Consider the following 18347-nt stretch of genomic DNA (forward strand, 5'->3'; position numbering starts at 1 on the left):
TTTCAGTGAATAACTTTTTGTTCAAATCTGTATATAAATATGTTTATAAAGTGTTGTAATTATATTGTAAAATGGATGGATGGACGTTTAAAACAAAACTGTTATTATTAATTAGCAAGTATACATTTTTTGAGCCTATTTAGAGAAAATCATATCATTGTAGTAAATTATGCAAATTACTCGATGTCATGGTGACCACGCCCATAGCCACGCCCCCACCGCCACAGGTATCTTGTCAGTTTATGGGAAACACTGAATCTCCATGTTTATTTCAGTTTTAGTTGTTGCTTGCTTTGCATACCAATCTGCGAGTTTGTTACCCACAACTCCTACATGAGCAGGTACACAGAAACATGTTACCACACTCCAGCTTTATTAATTCTAAAGATTTTTGGAACTATTTCAAAAAAATAAATCCTGTCTTGTTTCTCTGAAGCTATATTTTTTTATGGTCGCGCCTGCTGACGCGTGCATGTTTGTTTCTGTACGGAAAAAACAAGAGCGATGGAAAAGATTGTTTAATGATGAAAAAAGTATAATTACTGCAGTTTCTTCAGTTATCAGACTCACCAGTGCCGTTGGTGTCGACCATGAGACCCTGGTTGACGTGGTTCTGGATAAGAAGCAAAGTCTGCTCGAAGATCTCGCCAGCTCGAGCCTGCTCTACCGTATATGGGTCCCGTGGATAGCGAAAAAGAGCAAGCAGCTCTCCTGGGGTACGGGGCTGACTAGAGGGAAAGACATGGGAGAGGATGGAGACAGGAGTCAATGGGAAATAAGAGTGTGGCTAAGCATGACATTACTGTATATATTTGTTGAGCAATGTAGCACACAAAATGCATCTTTTTAATAAGCATGTATTGATATAAATAATCATTCTGTTCTCCTTATCAAGCTCTCAAAATTTAACTTCTCTCAAAGTGCTGTAAGCTGTATTGAATCGTATCTGTATGAGCCAACACAATCTGTATCAGTTAACTGCAGATCTGACTCTCTTAGACTAACCTCCGGAGTCCCTCAGGGGTCAATATTAGGCCCCCTTTTATTTAGCCTCTATATCAGTGGCCCGGTACCGGTCCATGGATGGAATGTCCAATGTTACAACTTGGTTGCAGGAGTGTTGTATGCAGCTAAACCTTTCGAAAACTGTAAGCATGTATGTAACTGAAACAAAAAAAGTATCATCTGACCCCGACATACATATTAAAGGAGAAAGAATACAAATTGTCAGCCAATATAAATATATTGGGTTAATAACAGATTCAGAGCTTTCCTTTAAAGCACATATTGGCAAATTGTGTAAAATAATCAAGTTTAGTCTCGCAAATTTTCGTGCAATTCGAAATGAAATGTCAACTGAAGCTGCAAAATTGTATTTGCATTCGATGATTTTCGGCCAGGCTCCAGCACCCCGCAATCCCGAAAGGGACAAGCGGTAGAAAATGGATGAATGGATGGATTTTCAGCCACTTCAACTATTGCCTTACCAGCTGGTCTCAGGCTGGTCAGAGTTAAAAATAAAACATTGGAAATCTTGTACAAACAAGCAATTAAAGTTATGGATAAAAAACCTAGGCACTATCATCACTGTGCCATTGTAAAAAAATACAGTATTTTAAACTGGGACAGCCTTCACACATTTGCAGACTCAAAATTTACCTATAAAGTACTGCATGAATTGGCTCCAGATCCCCTGGCAGAGTTCATCAGCCAAAGAAACAGCCATGAGCGTGTCACTCGAGGCTCTGTCAGAGGTGACTGTTATATTCCTCTGCGCAGGACCACTTTCAGTAAGTCGGCCTGGTCAGTAAGGAGCGCAAATGTGTGGAACTCAGTACCTGAGGAGGTTAAACTGGTCACAACTTACAAGGCCTTCACAAAAATTTTTTAAATGTGGCTTATCAACGCCTACAGCTGCCAGCACTAAAAGAGAGCCTGTTTTGATGCTAAGATAAATGTTATATTGTGATGTTGTATTTTATTTTTTATCATATTGTATATGTATTGTGTGCTTTTATTTTTTCTCTCTCTCTTTCTTTTCTTTTTCTTTTAAATTGTAATTTTACTGCCTTTTTTACATCATGGCCAGGGGACAACAGATGAAAACTAGCCTTCTGGCTAATTCTGGCTTTTTTAACCATGTGTAGTCATGTGTTTTATGAAATTGCATTGTCCCTTTTGAAATAAACTAATCTAATCTAATATAAAATGAGTGGAATCCAAATCCAACATAACCTCCTTTGACAAGTCAGTTGGGTATGAAACACATGTTTAACAGTCTTGTGAATGTTATAATGTTTATCAGATGCACGGTGATGGATGCAGCAATAACTGTACAGCATATAATTTATCTGGTGATGTTCATAAAACAGGGCTGTGCAGTTGGGAGAGGCTTACTTAAAACAATAAAATGGTTGCAGGTTTCTGCCAGGAAGCAGGTGAGGTCATGATGAGAAAAATAATCCCTTAGCGCTAAGGGCTGAGGGTGCTGAGGACACACGGTCGTTTCTGTCATTATGTCGCCAATATAATGTTTAGTTTGCAGAAACATTTACATCATGACTTTGCACAGCCTGTGTAATATATTTAATGTAAGTGGGATTGTTTAGACAATTAAATACAAATAAATCATACAGAGAAGAGTGCAGTGTCCCTTTCACGCCATTAATGGGTTGGGGTGTACGTGAGCTAGTAGGTACGTATCGCTGCCATCTTTCTACAACAAAGCACATCTACAGTAGGTGGAAACCTAGTGCAAAACAATATCACAAATGAACTGACACAGTTTTACAACTAAAAGAGAATAGAGGACTTTTACAAATAAAGTAAAAAATGCCAGTGCCTCACCAGGTATGAACCTCATGCAAGTCACTGGTTTCTGCCTCTATCAAAACGCCAATCGAGTTTCTGCTTTTCTAAGCACGCTAACATCATTTAGTTTGCATGGCCGACTAAACAAATGTATGGATGTTCTTCATAATTGATGATGATGAATTTCTGTTTGAAATCAGACATTTATCTTTGACAGGCTTTTCGAAAACAGGACAGAAAAATAAGACATGCAAAATAAAAATATAACAAGCAGAGAAGGCCACTGGTTTTCCTCAATTGTTTTCTTGTGACATTATGTTTTTCATTTAAAAGAGCCAGCAGCCTGTTCAACAACTGGAAATCCCCTTGTGTCGTTTTAGCTTAGTGTTTTGTGCTCAATGTGCTTTTCTGTTCCTTGTGTTTACGTGTTTGTCCTTTGCATGGCGTGTGTATGTGTAGGCCGAGTGCAGCACCATATGTGCATGCCAAGATCAACACAACTGCTTACCAAATCTTTCAACAGGATGGAAACACTTATGAACTCCATTGAACCTGCCAACAGTGACGAAGATGGCTTCTTCTTTATCATCCCCACAGTAGATAATGTCGGCCAGATAAGTAAAGCGGTAACCTTGATTGTGATTAAACTGACTGAATCTGTTTGAATTTTGGAAGAAGAGACTATACGCTAAAATGTTACTCTAATTATGACTCAAAATAAGGACATGCAACTCATCTTTAAAATCTATTTTTTAACACGTGACCAGTTAAGAGGAAATACAAAAAATATATATATATTATTATTTATAGGTAAAATATTTTTTTTTCCCCAAATTACAGCTTTTCTGACCATAAATGTCGCAATTATAATAATACATGTCTCCATTTAAAGTATCATACTGAGGTGTTTCTAATATTCAAACCTTCAATAATCAGTATATAACCAGGATACACAGCAGTTTTAAGCCAAGCAGGCCAACAGGCCACCACCACCATAAAAATAAACATAAATAGCTTTTAAGGCAGGGGTCCCCAAACTTTTTGACTCGGGGGCCGCATTGGGTTAAAAAAAATTGCCCGGGGGCCGGGCTGTATTTATATATATATATATATATATATATATATATATATATATATATATATATATATATATATATATATATATATATATATATATATTTATATTTATATATATATATTTATATTTATATATATGTATATATACATACATATATACATTGTCTTTATATTCCAGCGAGTTAATCCGTTTTGTCATTTAACATCAATTAACATTGATGTTCATCAACATTTAACATTGTCACGTTATCGATGGGAAAATTTATTTTTAGACAATATGATTTGCCTGAGCGGCTAGGAGACACCGAGAGTAACAAGCGGTATACAATGGATTAGAAAGGAAAGATAAAATAAAATAAATACAAATAAAAATTAAAAAAAATAAATACAATTTTTTAAAATTAAAACACTTTTTTTTTTAACTTGGGACTTCCCGTGGGCCGGATTTTGGATGCTGGGCCGTAGTTTGGGGACCCCTGTTTTAAGGTGTCAATTTGTAAAAGTACATTTTCAGATACAGGCTTTGTACACAGAGTCTTATGAGATGCAGGTGTACTTAAAGTTCTGTCGAGAGAAGCGCACTACATGAGTCTCTCCCATCTTACCCATCAAACAGACGTCTCCTTGTAGACTCGATGGCGCTGTCTACATTACGGATGGCCTGCTCTATGGATGTGCTCACAAAGGTGTCGCCTTCTCTGCTCACTGCTGGAACTGTTGTTGCAAGACAGAAAGAGGCAGTGGAGAGAGGACAAAGCATGATTGGTGTTAATGTGTGCTAGAAAGTCACATATTGCAAGCAAATTGACAAACAGAAAAATAAAAAAACCCACAAACAATTAGTGGAGCATCAGGGCCAACAAGGCCTTCTTTATTGGTTTAAACAATCAGAAGCACAGACCTACATTTACAAATTAAATTATATTATTTGTTACATTAAATTGTATTATTCTATTCCCAACATAAAGAGGTTTAATATGTATTATTATTGAATTAGGTTCTTCTAGTCAGGCAAGAAAAACTAAAAAGGTTTATTATCTTCACTTTGTCGTAAGTTTCTTGTCTGCCTTCTTATGTTTCCGTAGCTGTTTTGATCATATGAGCCCTTGCGGTCCCTGAGGTCCTGCAGCACTGGCCTCCTGACCATTCTCAAAGTCTGGACATACACCCACGGGGAGGCATCGTTCCAGTATTACACCGTCCAATTGTGGAATAGTCTGCTAGAGGGCCTAAGGGCTGCAGAGAATGTTGGAAATGTTAAAAACAAGTTGAATAACTACCTTTTTAACTTGGCGTTTAAATGATATTTTACTTTTTGAATTTGTTTTTGAATTTTTTATTATTTTATCTTTTGTATTCAACATTTATCTGGTGTTTACTAGCTTTAAATCAATACGCATCAATTTAATTACCTTTTTAAATTAACATTTATTTACTATTTCCATCCATCCATCCATTTTCTACCGCTTAATCCCTTCGGAGTTGCGGGGGGCGCGCTGGAGCCTATCTCAGCTACAATCGGGCGGAAGGCGGGGTACACCCTGGACAAGTCACCACCTCATCACAGGGCCAACACAGATAGACAGACAACATTCACACACTAGGGCCAATTTAGTGTTGCCAATCAACCTATTCCCAGGTGCATGTCTTTGGAGGTGGGAGGAAGCCGGTGTACCCGGAGGGAACCCACGCAGTCATGGGGAGAACATGCAAACTCCACACAGAAAGATCCCGAGGCCGGGATTGAACTCACAACTACTCAGGACCTTCGTATTGTGAGGCAGACGCACTAACCCCTCTTCCACCGTGCTGCCCTTAATTAACAATTTTTTAAATGTTATCATTTTATTTTAATTAATTGGAATCATCCTCGTATTTTAATTGTACTATATTTCAGTTGTAGAGTGATATTTCCAGCGTTTCCCTATCGGGAGCCCTAATCTTGCCTTCCTTCATACTTGATACAAATGAGCCATTTGGAATTTGAGTTGCTTGTGACGTATTTTGCCTTACTTACTTCAGCAGATATATATGGTATATAATATAATTGATAAAAATCACGACCCTGTTTACTCGAAGAGCTTTGCATGAGTCCACCATTTTAGTCCTGCATTGTAGTCACTAAGTTCCTTCGTTTTTCCTCTACGCTCTTGTTGTGGGGCAGACTGGCTCGTACATGCATATGCATCCTCAGCTGTTGCCATTTGTAATACAAAGTAGCGTATAGTTGTAAATTATATCTGTCAGTAGACTCGATATAGAAGTGCTTAAAACTACAACATGGCTGACGGGCTGGAGATGCAGTCAAAGGGGGCTTTGGTTGTAGTAGGGCTTCGAACTGACACGGTCAGAAAGTGGCCTGAAGATGGTATGTAAAACATAATATATGCAAAATTTTGACCAAAAAAAACAATAACATGTTATGTAGACTATAAGGACGTGTTTTAAATAGAGAAACAAAGTTATATGAACCCTTTAAAGAGCACTGCAAACTATACTGCTGGCAATTGGTAGATTTGGTCTGTAAATACATCTCCTGTGAGTATGATGTATTTCATTTCTTTTTGTCATGTTATTAAATAAATATTGATTCTGTCACATTTAGACACATTTTAATTTCACAGGCAGCTCCCTGAAACTTTATTTGAAAGTAAAATGAGTTAACTAAAAGGAAAATTAATTTAAGATGTACAGTTCAGCCGGAAAGTATTCACAGTGCTTCACTTTTCCCACATTTTGTTGTTACAGCCTTTTTCCAAGATGTAATACATTCATTTTTGTCCTCAAGATTCTACAGACAATACAGCATAATGAGAAAATGGATGGATGGATGGACAATGGGAAATTACATTTTTTTTAACTGCAAATTTATTAAATTTGCCACCACCATGCTTCTCTGTAGGGATGGTATTGGCCTGGTGATGAGAGGTGCCTGGTTTCCTTCAAACATGATGTTGGGCATTCATGCCAAGGAGTTCAACATTTGTTCCATCAGGCCAGAGAATTTTGTTTCTCATTGTCTGAGAGTATTTCAGGTGTATTTTGGCACACACACAAATGTGGAAAACGTGAAGCGCTGTCAATACTTTCTGGATGCACTGTATACATTAAAACTCGCACCAGACAAGCCACCATTTCTTCAGTCACAGACAGAAAGTAACTTTGTATGTGTAACTACTAGTCATTTGAATCTGTAATGTCTCATATACTTTAATTATATATTTATTATTTAAAAGTTAAAATATTTTTAAATCATTGCAAGAAAAGTGTGTTCTTAAATCTGGCAGCTTAACATAGTCGAACAACGGCGGAGTACATTGAAAATGTGTATGTGCATCAGCAGATGGTCGAGACGTCCTTGCAGAAAGGGAAGAGCTGACAGCAATCTAACATAATTGATTCAGTGTGTGACTAAAAAATTGTCTGACTAGGACGTCTTACTCTGTGGACACGATATTACCATGCAAGTAATAAGTACATCTGACAAAAATAACTTCAGTTATAATTACAGTTAAATAAACATATTTAAATGTACAACCCTTGTGTCTACTTTATGACATGATAAAAAAAAGTCTTACCTGTGACTGTTAGCACCATGCTAGCAACCTGATAGCCAATGGGATTGCGGGCCAGGCACTCGTAGCGGCCCCCATCAGCGGTGCCCACATCCTTCACTTCTAAAAAACCCTCAGGGCTGATGTGGAATTTACCACTCTCTGTCACCTGCACACCATCCTGGGAGGACGAGAGAGTGGAGGTCATCACCTTGTGTGGTAGGGAGCTATGCATGGATACGACCCCTTTGATAATTTCATAAACTTCTCAGAATAAAAGAATACATTATTTTTGGGACAGGAGCTGGTATAAACACAACATTTAAAAAACCTGTTCCAAATTAAAAACAATGATTGGTATATCATGTTGATCATGGGATCATATGCAACATACAGAGAAATAAGGTAAGAGATTACATAGAATAATAAAGTATGATAAAAAATGTATGTATAATACAAACCCTCCTGGAAATGTATTACACAGTTTGATGGCACAGGGAACAAAACACTTTCTCAGTCTGTTGGTTTTGCTCCTGGGTAGGAGCAGCCTGTCACTGAACAGACTTCTCTGCACACTGATGACTACCATGGCCAGCAGTTTGTTCATAATTCTTCTTTCTGCTTCCGTCAGCCGGGAGTACAGCTCCTTGCCAATCACAGAACCAGCCTTACTTACTAACCCGTCCCGCCTGAAGGAGTCCTTGAAAGTGTCCCCCTCAGCATACTACGTTTGTACATTGTCAAATATTACACTTGCAACCACTGACTAGTAGAACATCTGCAATAATTTCCTTAAAGGATCACATCCTCCTCCTCAGGTATGGTAGGTATCACGTTCTGATGGAATTTGACTTCACCTACTTTAGCCATATTGTTCTAGATCAATTTTCAGAATCATCAAAGCATTTGTTTTGACTGTGTCTCTTTTGACAGCTACTTTTGCCATCTTGTTCCCAATTATTAAAATGTTTAGATGTAAAGTAAAAAAAAAACAAAAAGACAAGCAAACGTCTATAACACCAACAAAGGTGTTTGACGGTGGCTACTACTATAAATAATTACAGACCAAAAATAACCATGCCTCAGGCCCTGTGCCCGCTTGCACAACCTCATGACCCCTTAATGGCAGCATGTTCATAAAACGGGACTTTTAGCATCTCACCTTGTTCCAGGTGAGGACAGGTTGTGGCTGGCCCTGAGCGCTGCAGGGAATCTGGACGTCCTGGCCAGACTCCACCGTCACGTCCCTTGGAGCATTTGTGAAAACAGGCGTTACTGAATGAGTTAAAACATACACACACATGCGCATGTGTTAATGATTATAGGCCAGTACAGTACAGGTATAGTGCATTTTGCAATCAATCATTGCAGACAAGAGAAAGTATAAAGTCCTGCTTATGCTCACAAAACAATTACATTTTCTGCACTTTCATAGAGGGCAGAAAAACATTCAACACTAATGGTCTGAGTTTAAATATGTATAAGTGTTAACAGGATGACACAACACCTAACATACTGATGAAGATGTGTAGCATAGCCCAGTGTGGCCTTGGTGGAGGTCCACGCTTTAGATTTCCTGAGAATTGGTACAGTACCACAATTTTTGTGTGGTCCTTTTCCCTGAAAAGGGCATCCACAAATAGTTTTATGGGATTATTTACAGAATTAAAAAAACTGGATTTACAGATAATTTCAGAAATGAATGGCCTTGTACGTCAGTAGAAACAATACATTGTGGTGAAAATCTGTATATGTGTGTTTATGCAGGAATTGCACAGAAAATTAACTTGATCATTTTGCCCATCTCAGTATGTAGTATTGCCATGTTTGTGTCTCTCGCTATTAAACAGGCTGCAAAAGTGTTCACTCGGTGCATCAGTCTTGGTAGTCAGAGAGGCCTTTGGCATACATTGGCAGCCACCTTTACATCAGTCCACTTTAGGGCATCTGTGGCTACAAATGTAGCATACAACACCCAGTGTTTTGTCTGTCTGTCTTTATTAATGTGTTATTGTGATTACTTTAGTTAATTGATTTAAAAGATTTGTAAAGTATTGTATCAGGACTGGAAATTGGAAGCCAAAAATGTTCTTCGGTACAAACCTACTGTATATAGAACATTTTGTTCTAAATTCCATAATTAAGAGCCCAAATTTGCACCAAATGTACCACTTTATTCCTCAAAAATTTGACATTTTGCCACAAATAACACACAAATACAAGCAACTTGTAACACTTTTTCCTTGGTTGACATTGAAACAATTGTAGGAGCTACCTGTATGTACAAAAGTATTTTAATATTCATTTTCAAACTACTGAAGGTTTGAGCAAAACAGCTATTTTTCATCTGTGTACTGAGAGATGAATATAACATATGCTCGTTACTCATTGACTTAACACACGTTACACATGCGCGCACACATGCACACACACGGTCAACCATAGTACATAGCAGTGGAACACAATGACTCACGGTTTTGTACTGTCTGAGAGCTGAGATGACACTCTAAAAGCTGTTTAGTGAAAGACTGACTATTTCCCCCCACTCACCGCTTTTAAATCCCTCCAGAGTTCTCATGCTGCAGCTGAGAACCACCTGGCCCTTGGAAAATTCTGCTATTCTTTCACACAACGATTCAGATCTTAAATAACAGCTGTTTATAAATCTAAACTGGACTTTGCTAAAACCCACAGTTCACAACAGTTCTAACCCCCACAGAATGCATGCTAAACTATAAGTGTCCACTTCCCTCTATGTTACTGAACGTTACTTTGCAAATACTGTACTATATGTAAACAGACACATCAAGTTTATTCTAGCATTCACTTGGAAAGCCTTGAATTGTAATGCACTGCACATGTTGGTACTAAGCATACCCCAGTCATCACACACTGTCACCATGATTGTGGCCTTGTGTAAAATTTTTACAGTGGAGCCATTACACAACATATACTTTGAACCATGTTAACAGCCATTGCTACATGGAAAAATGTGAGAGTCATCTCATTATTATAGACTACCATGCTTTCTGTTTAATATGACGCCTGTAATCTCAGCACACACACAAACACAAGCGTGTGCACGCACACACGCACAAACAACTATCAGTATTCAAGAAACCTTCAACACACAACACAGAATAAATAAAACCAGAGTGACGCACCTATAATGATACTTATTTCAGCGTGTGCACACATAAGTTAATTAACTGTTAATGGAGGGAATGTCTTTTTTGATAATTGAATAGTGAAGCGGTCAACGTCAGTGTTTCTCCTAGATTGCCGTAATACCTGTTGCGGTAGGGGCGTGGCTATGGAGGAGCGTGGTGGGGGCCTGGTCAATATAACGTCATCATATTCTATATGATGCATATTTTTTCCTTAAAAAGGCAAAACAATTAATAGTAAATATACTTAAAACAAATTTGTTATTAATTATAGCATTAACATATATTTTTATAATAATAATAATAATAATGGATTAGATTTATATAGCGCTTTTCTAGACACTCAAAGCGCTTCACAGAGAAGTGAGAACCCATCATTCATTTTTACAACTCATTCATTCATCATTCATTCTCCGGTGTGAGCGGCACCGGGGGCAAGGGTGAAGTGTCCTGCCCAAGGACACAACGGCAGCGATTTTTGGATGGTAAGAGGCGGGGAGCGAACCTGCAACCCTCAGGTTTCTGGCAAGGCCGCTCTACCCACTACGCCATGCCGCCCCATTACTTACATAATATTGTTTTGCTCTATTTTTTCAATTGTACTTTGTTAAGATTTTTTTTCGAGAGATTTCTCCAACCCTTTTAGTCACTCTTTCTTTACTAAAAGAGACTCTTTACTTCTGTCGCTCCATGTCTGCGACGAAAAGGGAGCTGCAGAGACCCGTCACACTTGCTTAGCGCTGCTGGGAACCTTCCTTTCTTTAAAAGCCGCCATTGCCATCTTAAATTTTGAAGATCGCTGTCTGCGGGTATATTTCGGATACATAAAAATATGTCCACAGCACGAACATGCTGCCTCTGCTCCAGACAACTCGTGCGTCATCACAACATCTGGTTTAGGCAGTGCTGTTTCGGTAATCAAAGTAAATTTTTGGTGCATCACTACTTAATAGTGCACAAATAATACACTATATAAATCTATTCATATTGTAACTACCCGATTGTGTTAATGTGTATGTTAGTGTGTTATGATGTTCATTTTTCCCATGGTCTTGAACACACAGAGTTGGCGGAGAATAAAGAAGTGTTGTGTGTCAGCGACTGAAACATGAAGACAGACGTGTGTGCATGGAGGAAATACTTGTTGGAATTTGGCCCAACGTAGTCATAAGATTGACATTAAAAGCTAAAAAGAGCGTCTCACCTTGTGTGTCTTCTTTGAACGCTACAATAAATGATAGTACTTTAGTTGTCACATAAAAACCCTCATCTTTGAGGATTAGCCGTTGATATTTTGCTGTGGCACACCGCCACGATCAAATACAAACCCTCGAAGTGGTTTGAAAAATAGCCATTAGAAAAAATATAATTATGGAAATATATTTATGGAATCACTCAATTTTTTTAAAATAATGTGGAACCATCCTGTAAATGTTCATTTCCAGAGCTAGCACCTGCATCAGATTAAATGTATTCATTAGTCTGCAGTTAAAAAGGAGCGTTTACACTTTGTTGAGCTGTTGCAACAGAAAGATTGACATAAATCATGGCTCCGACACGAGATATGTCAATTGAAACAAAGGAGAGGATGATCAAACTTCCTCAAAAAGGTAAATCATCACGCAATGTTGCAAAATATGTTGTTTGTTCACAGTCTGCTGAATCTAAAATCTGGACGAAGTACAAACAACAAAAAATAGATTTAAGATTGTTCCCCTATTTAAAAAAAAAACACTGAATACAAATGACAGAGATAATTCAAAACAAGCTTATTTGATCAAAAACTCGTAGATTGAAATGACACTGCATACACTGTATCTTATTCAAATTGTAATTTGTATAATGTTCTTTTTAGACCAGATATAAATTGTAGCTTTTATACAATCATTTTCAAAGAACTAAATTAAGAGCTTCCTTTGGGAAGTGATACTTCTGTATTGATTAAATACTTATGTTAACAAAAATGTAGCATTGCACATTGCATGCAAATAAATAATAAGTCCCCAACAATGAGATCAATAACATACTTCTGCAAATAAAAATATAGTAGTATACATTGTATCCATATAAATAATCACATAAACATTGATGACTCAATTTTGTTTGTGCAGAGCGACTGCTTTAGTGATTGCTCTGTGCATTGTGCTTCTTTCTCATCATACATGGTATCATCACACATACCTTGGGTAAACAATTCCACCATAGTGAGATGCTTTTTAACTCTGTTGCATTTCCCGCAGTCAGCTTGAGGCTTCGGTTTCACATGCTGTAATACGCTTAGTGTGCTGCTGTCTTTTTTAAATAAACTTTGCCGTGTGCAGTCATTTATTCCATGCCTGTGGCCGCAAAACCAAAGTACTGACAACACTTTTCTTTTCTTTGTAACAATTGTCTTGCTCCTGTTAGTATTAGCATAAACTATGTTTTGCTAATGCCACTAAGGAAGTAAGAGGACGGCGGAAGCTATGGTAGCTCCTGAAGGGCAAAAAGCACGCCGGAGTAAGAGGAGAAAAAAAATAAAAATAAAAATAAAACATTTCCAATCGTCTGCAACAAAAAGCTTCAATATATCGATAACATCGATATCGCTCAGGCCTATAGTAGACCAAGGAAAACATTAACGCATCAAAACAGAAAACATAGAGCAATATGTCTCGAAAACAGAAAACACACAGCAAAACGAATGAAGAACATATAGGCGGAAACTGTGAGAAACTGGCTTAAGAAAATGGGATTTAAATACAGGAAAGTTAATGAAAGCTGTCATTAACATCTAAACAGAAAAAACAAGTTTACAATGGGCTAAGAAATAGCAACCGTGGACTACGGATGACTGGGTGAAAGTCATATTCAGCGATGAAGTATGAATCTGCATTGGGCAAGGTGATAATTCTGGAATTTTGTATGGTGCCGTTCCAGTGGGACTGCCTGAAGAAAACATGGACATTTCCACTGTCATTGATTATATGGGCTTGCATGTCAGGTAATGACAATGGGGAGATGGTTGTCATGTTACATCTTCAATAATTGACACTTTGGACACTTTTCTAATTCCATCAACCGAAAGGATGTTTGGGGATGATGACACCATTTTTCAAGACTATAAAGCATTTTGCCATGAAGTAAAAACTGTAAAAAAGTTTCCTTGAAGAAAGGTACATAAGGTCAATGTCATGGCCTGCAAATAGTCCGGATCTCAATTCAATTGAAAATCTGTGGTGGAAATTAAAGAAAATAGTCAATGGCAAGACTCCAACCTGCAAAGCTGATCTGACAGCAGCAATCCGAGAAAGATGGAGCAAGATTGAAGAAGAGTACTGTTTGTTACTTGTTTAGTCTATTCGTCAGAGACTGCAAGCTTTTATAAAAGCCAGAAGTGGTGCGACAAAGTACTAGTGGTGTGTTGTAGTATTTTTATGTTTTTCATCATTCTACCTCCAGAAATGAGTGATTCCATATTTGTTTCACTCTGCTTTATCTAACAATGAAACTGTTACTACCAAAAATATGTTTTTTGATTTATTTTAATGTTCCTTGAAGCCAGAAAGTTGTCATTTGAAATGACTATACTTTTGTGTGTCATGTGTCATCCAAAATTAAACAACTGAAAGAACACCCTCCAAGTTTGCGGATTCCATCATTTGTTTCAGGGGTTGTACTATGGCTACTAGAGGCAAAGCCTTCTACTAACATTTTTTTCAAAGCTTCATCCAGTCACTCACCTCTCTGTTGGATGCTGAGCTGCACGGCGGCACGCACAGTCCCTACTGGGCTGACCGCCTGACACTCGTACTGACCCTCGTCGTGGGCCGCCACCCGAGTGATACGCAGAGTACCAGTTGATAGGACAGAGTGTCGGCGGTCCAGCGGTAACGGGCTACCCCCACGAGTCCAGGCGATGACCGGCTGGGGGTAACCTGTTGCCTCGCATGGGAAGTCCACAGTATGTCCTTCAAGGACTGACTCATCCTGTGGTGTGACTGTAAACTGGGGTATTGCTGGGGGTCAATGAGAAATTAACAATTTTATTGCTTATAAAAGACATAAAGGACAAAATGATGCGAAACATGTTTGGCGAGACACTGCTGACCTACCTTGGACGATAATATAAGCTGTGGCATGGATGGTGTCAACATTATTGGAGGCAAAACAGGTGTACTGTCCCCCGTCTGTTTGAATTACATTTTGAAGGTAAAGCCCACCAGAGGGGGTGATATTGATGCGAGCATCGTTTGGAAGTGGCGTCCGGTCTCCTTTGGTCCAGGAGATCCGGGGTTGCGGTTGGCCTGTAGCGCTGCACTCCAAAGTCACACTTTCACCCACCAGCACCTCCGTGTTCTGTGGCTGGATCACAAAACTTGGCCGTACTGAACAAGCAGGGGGAGAAGAGTAGATAACAGTTAATAGTGTTCAAAAACATGTCGTAAATCGCAGCTGATCCAGTACACTAGTTGAAATGTTAGCTGAGATCAACTCAAGATTAGGTGACTTAATGCCAGTCCAGAAAGACCTACGGCCAGCAACCCTTGTGTACAATACAATGCTGTTGTAACACTATTACTTTTTACTTGGACATTGGCTTTGAACTGTAACAAATTGCCCAAAGCTTGTTGGTTTTGCAAGAAGGGTGAATGGGCACAAACGTCTGGCAAGTGAATGATCAATTATCCATCCATCCATTTTCTTCCGCTTATCCGGGGTAGGGTCGCGGGGGCAGCAGCCTAAACAGAGAAGCCCAGACTTCCCTCTCCCCAGCCACTTCGTCCAGCTCCTCCCGGGGGATCCCGAGGCGTTCCCAGGCCAGCCGGGAGACATAGTCTTCCCAACGTGTCCTGGGTCTTCCCCTTGGCCTCCTGCCGGTCAAACATGCCCCAAACACCTCCCTAGGGAGGCGTTCGGGTGGCATCATGACCAGATGCCCGAACCACCTCATCTGGCTCCTCTCGATGTGGAGGAGCAGCGGCTTTACTTTGACTTCCCCCCGGATGATAGAGCTTCTCACCCTATCTCTAAGAGAGAGACCCGCCACCCAACGGAGGAAACTCATTTCTGCCGCTTGTACCGGTGATCTTGTCCTTTCGGTCATAACCCAAAGCTCATGACAATAGGTGAGGATGGGAACGTAGATCGACCGGTAAATTGAGAGCTTTGCCTTCCGGCTCAGCTCCTTCTTCACCAGAACGGATCGATACAGCGTCCGCATAACTGAAGACGCCGCACCGATCCGCCTGTCGATCTCATGATCCACTCTTCCCCCACTCGTGAGCAAGACTCTTAGGTACTTGAACTCCTCCACTTGGGGCAAGAGCTCCTCCCCAACTTGGAGATGGCACTCCACCCTTTTCTGGGCGAGAACCATGGACTCGGACTTGGAGGTGCTGATTCTCATCCCAGTCACTTTACACTCGGCTGCGTACCGATCCAGTGAGAGCTGAAGATCTTGGCCAGTTGAAGCCATCAGGACCACATCATCTGCAAAAAGCAGAGACCTAATCCTGCAGCCACCAAACCGGATCCTAGAAATTCTGTCCATAAAAGTTATGAACAGAATCGGTGACAAAGGGCAGCCTTGGCGGAGTCCAACCCTCACTGGAAACGGGTCCGACTTACTGCTGGAAATGCGGACCAAGCTCTGACACTGATCATACATGGAGTGGACGAATTATCAATTAATTTTTATGTAATAGAATATTATTGTTAAAGCAGCACTAAGTAACTTTTCAACTTTCATAAAATATTTTCATAACTTTTGGGATGACACATGGACTTTACAACTAGTTGAATGACACCTCTGTCATGGCCTGGTCTGTATCGCTTTTACTGGCACTTAGCGACATTGAGGAGTGGCAGGAACCCTGCCACACAAAAAACTACAAATGTGCTGGCTTGCTTTAAGGTATAAGTCACTTCCCGTTTCCTCATTCGTTAAAAAGACGGAAGTCGATGCGAACGCCTACATGCCGCGACAAAACAAGAAGAAGAAGAACGCCTACGTGCAGTCACTGCTATTATGGCCGAAGCTCCAAAACAATCAAAAGAAACAAAACGTTTTGTCTGAGGAGACTAAAAAAGAAAAACGGATCTTACCCAAATAAAAAAGGACAGTCAGGATTAACAATACCACAGATTTCACTCGCTGGCGTCAGGTCAAAGATGAGGAATTTCAGACCGTTGCTGCCTTGGCTTTGTTCCTGCTCAACTAGTAAGTGACTTTCGATGCTGAAATCAAAATGATTATGCTAATGTTAGCGATCGGAAATTTGTGTAGTAACAATAAATAGCCACCAGCGTGATAGTTTCACTACTACTTCCTTCGGAAAAAATCTCCTGCCGGTCTTTTGTTGCTTTGGACCTGCATCCGCCCGACACAATCTCTTTATTGATCCACAAGGGAAATTGTTTGGTATCTTGGTAGTAGCATCATGTTTGTAGCGCAATCCAAGATCATTTCTTGATTGTGTCTGTTATTTAACATCAGCATAGCCAAAGACATGCACCTGGGGATAGATTGATTGGCAACACTAAATTGGCCCTAGTGTGTGAATGTGAGTGTGAATGTTGTCTGTCTATCTCTGTTGGCCCTGCGATGAGGTGGCGACTTGTCCAGGGTGTACCCCGCCTTCCGCCCGATTGTAGCTGAGATAGGCTCCAGCGCCCCCCGCGACCCCGAAGGGAATAAGCGGTAGAAAATGGATGGATAGCCATTAAGATATGTAATATTTGTGCCAATATTACAGTGGACATAATTTCAGTATGACACTATATGCACTAGTTATCATGGGAAATGTGGTCTTCTTCTGGCAAAACACTACCACTTTGGTCCACTGGCGCCGCCAAAATCAACCAAAACTGAAAGCTCTTAAGTGGGGCTTTAATAGGGTTGTTGTAAAAAAAGATTCACATCCAAATCACGATTACTATTTGGTTTGATTCTAAATTGGATTATAATTTTCAAAAATCAAAGAAAACATTTTTAAAAATATGTTTTTTGAGGCCATCTCCAGCTTACTCGCTGAACGTACACATCATTCATTAAAAGCAAATAGGAACTTTTGTAACCTGTAACAAAAAGGTTTTATTACCATTTTTATTCCAAATAATGATAATAATGCACATTGAATTTTGCGTTTTCACTCCATTGGAAATTTGTATTTTGGGCTTAAATTAATCATTTTCAAAAGCGGAAATGGCCAAATAAACTAAAAATATCAATACTACAGTATTATTGCCCACTCGATGAGACCAAACCAATGAGAGTGCACTATTCAGTATACAGGCAAAAAAATATCTCAGCCTTACTATTTTGGATTAAATGAGTATAACGTTTTTTATGTCTTAGATATCAAAATACTTGATTTGTAATTGATAATTCTAACTTTGCAGGAATTAATTTACCACGATCAGGCACGGAATCAATTAACAGCCATATACGAGGGTTTACTGTATTGTGAGAATCGTGTTGAACTGAGAATCGATTCTTAATCGAATTGTCACCCCAAGAATTGGAATCAATTTGAATCGTAAGGGATTCACATCCCTAAATTGTTTAAGGAGTAAGATGTTCTGGAATGCCAGAGTAAGGAGTTGCCATAATGTGGATGTATCTCATCTTCCCATAGCTGTCGCCATGTTCTGACTCAGACCACAAACTAGGTTGGACTGAATTAACAGCGCTTCTGCCGGTTGGAGACAAGTAGAGCATTTCATTTTGCCTCAATTGCTTTAAGACACATTATCA

At 39.4% G+C, this 18347-nt stretch overlaps 1 protein-coding gene across 2 annotated transcripts in view; it reads right to left on the bottom strand.

Annotated features, from left to right (window-relative positions):
* The window catches only part of LOC133646439 (peroxidasin), a 105527-nt gene that overhangs the window by 18011 nt on the left and 69169 nt on the right, over positions 1-18347 (bottom strand). For both annotated transcript variants that reach the window (XM_062041788.1, XM_062041787.1), the window contains 6 exons: positions 14704-14976; positions 14332-14607; positions 8605-8717; positions 7467-7623; positions 4494-4602; positions 571-728 (listed from right to left, as the gene is read on the bottom strand). In XM_062041788.1, coding sequence (XP_061897772.1) covers positions 571-728; positions 4494-4602; positions 7467-7623; positions 8605-8717; positions 14332-14607; positions 14704-14976 — 1086 coding nt within the window. The remainder of the gene's footprint in view (positions 1-570; positions 729-4493; positions 4603-7466; positions 7624-8604; positions 8718-14331; positions 14608-14703; positions 14977-18347) is intronic.

The sequence above is a fragment of the Entelurus aequoreus genome, linkage group LG03 (genome assembly GCF_033978785.1).
Source record: "Entelurus aequoreus isolate RoL-2023_Sb linkage group LG03, RoL_Eaeq_v1.1, whole genome shotgun sequence".
Classification (NCBI taxonomy): Eukaryota; Metazoa; Chordata; class Actinopteri; order Syngnathiformes; family Syngnathidae; genus Entelurus; species Entelurus aequoreus.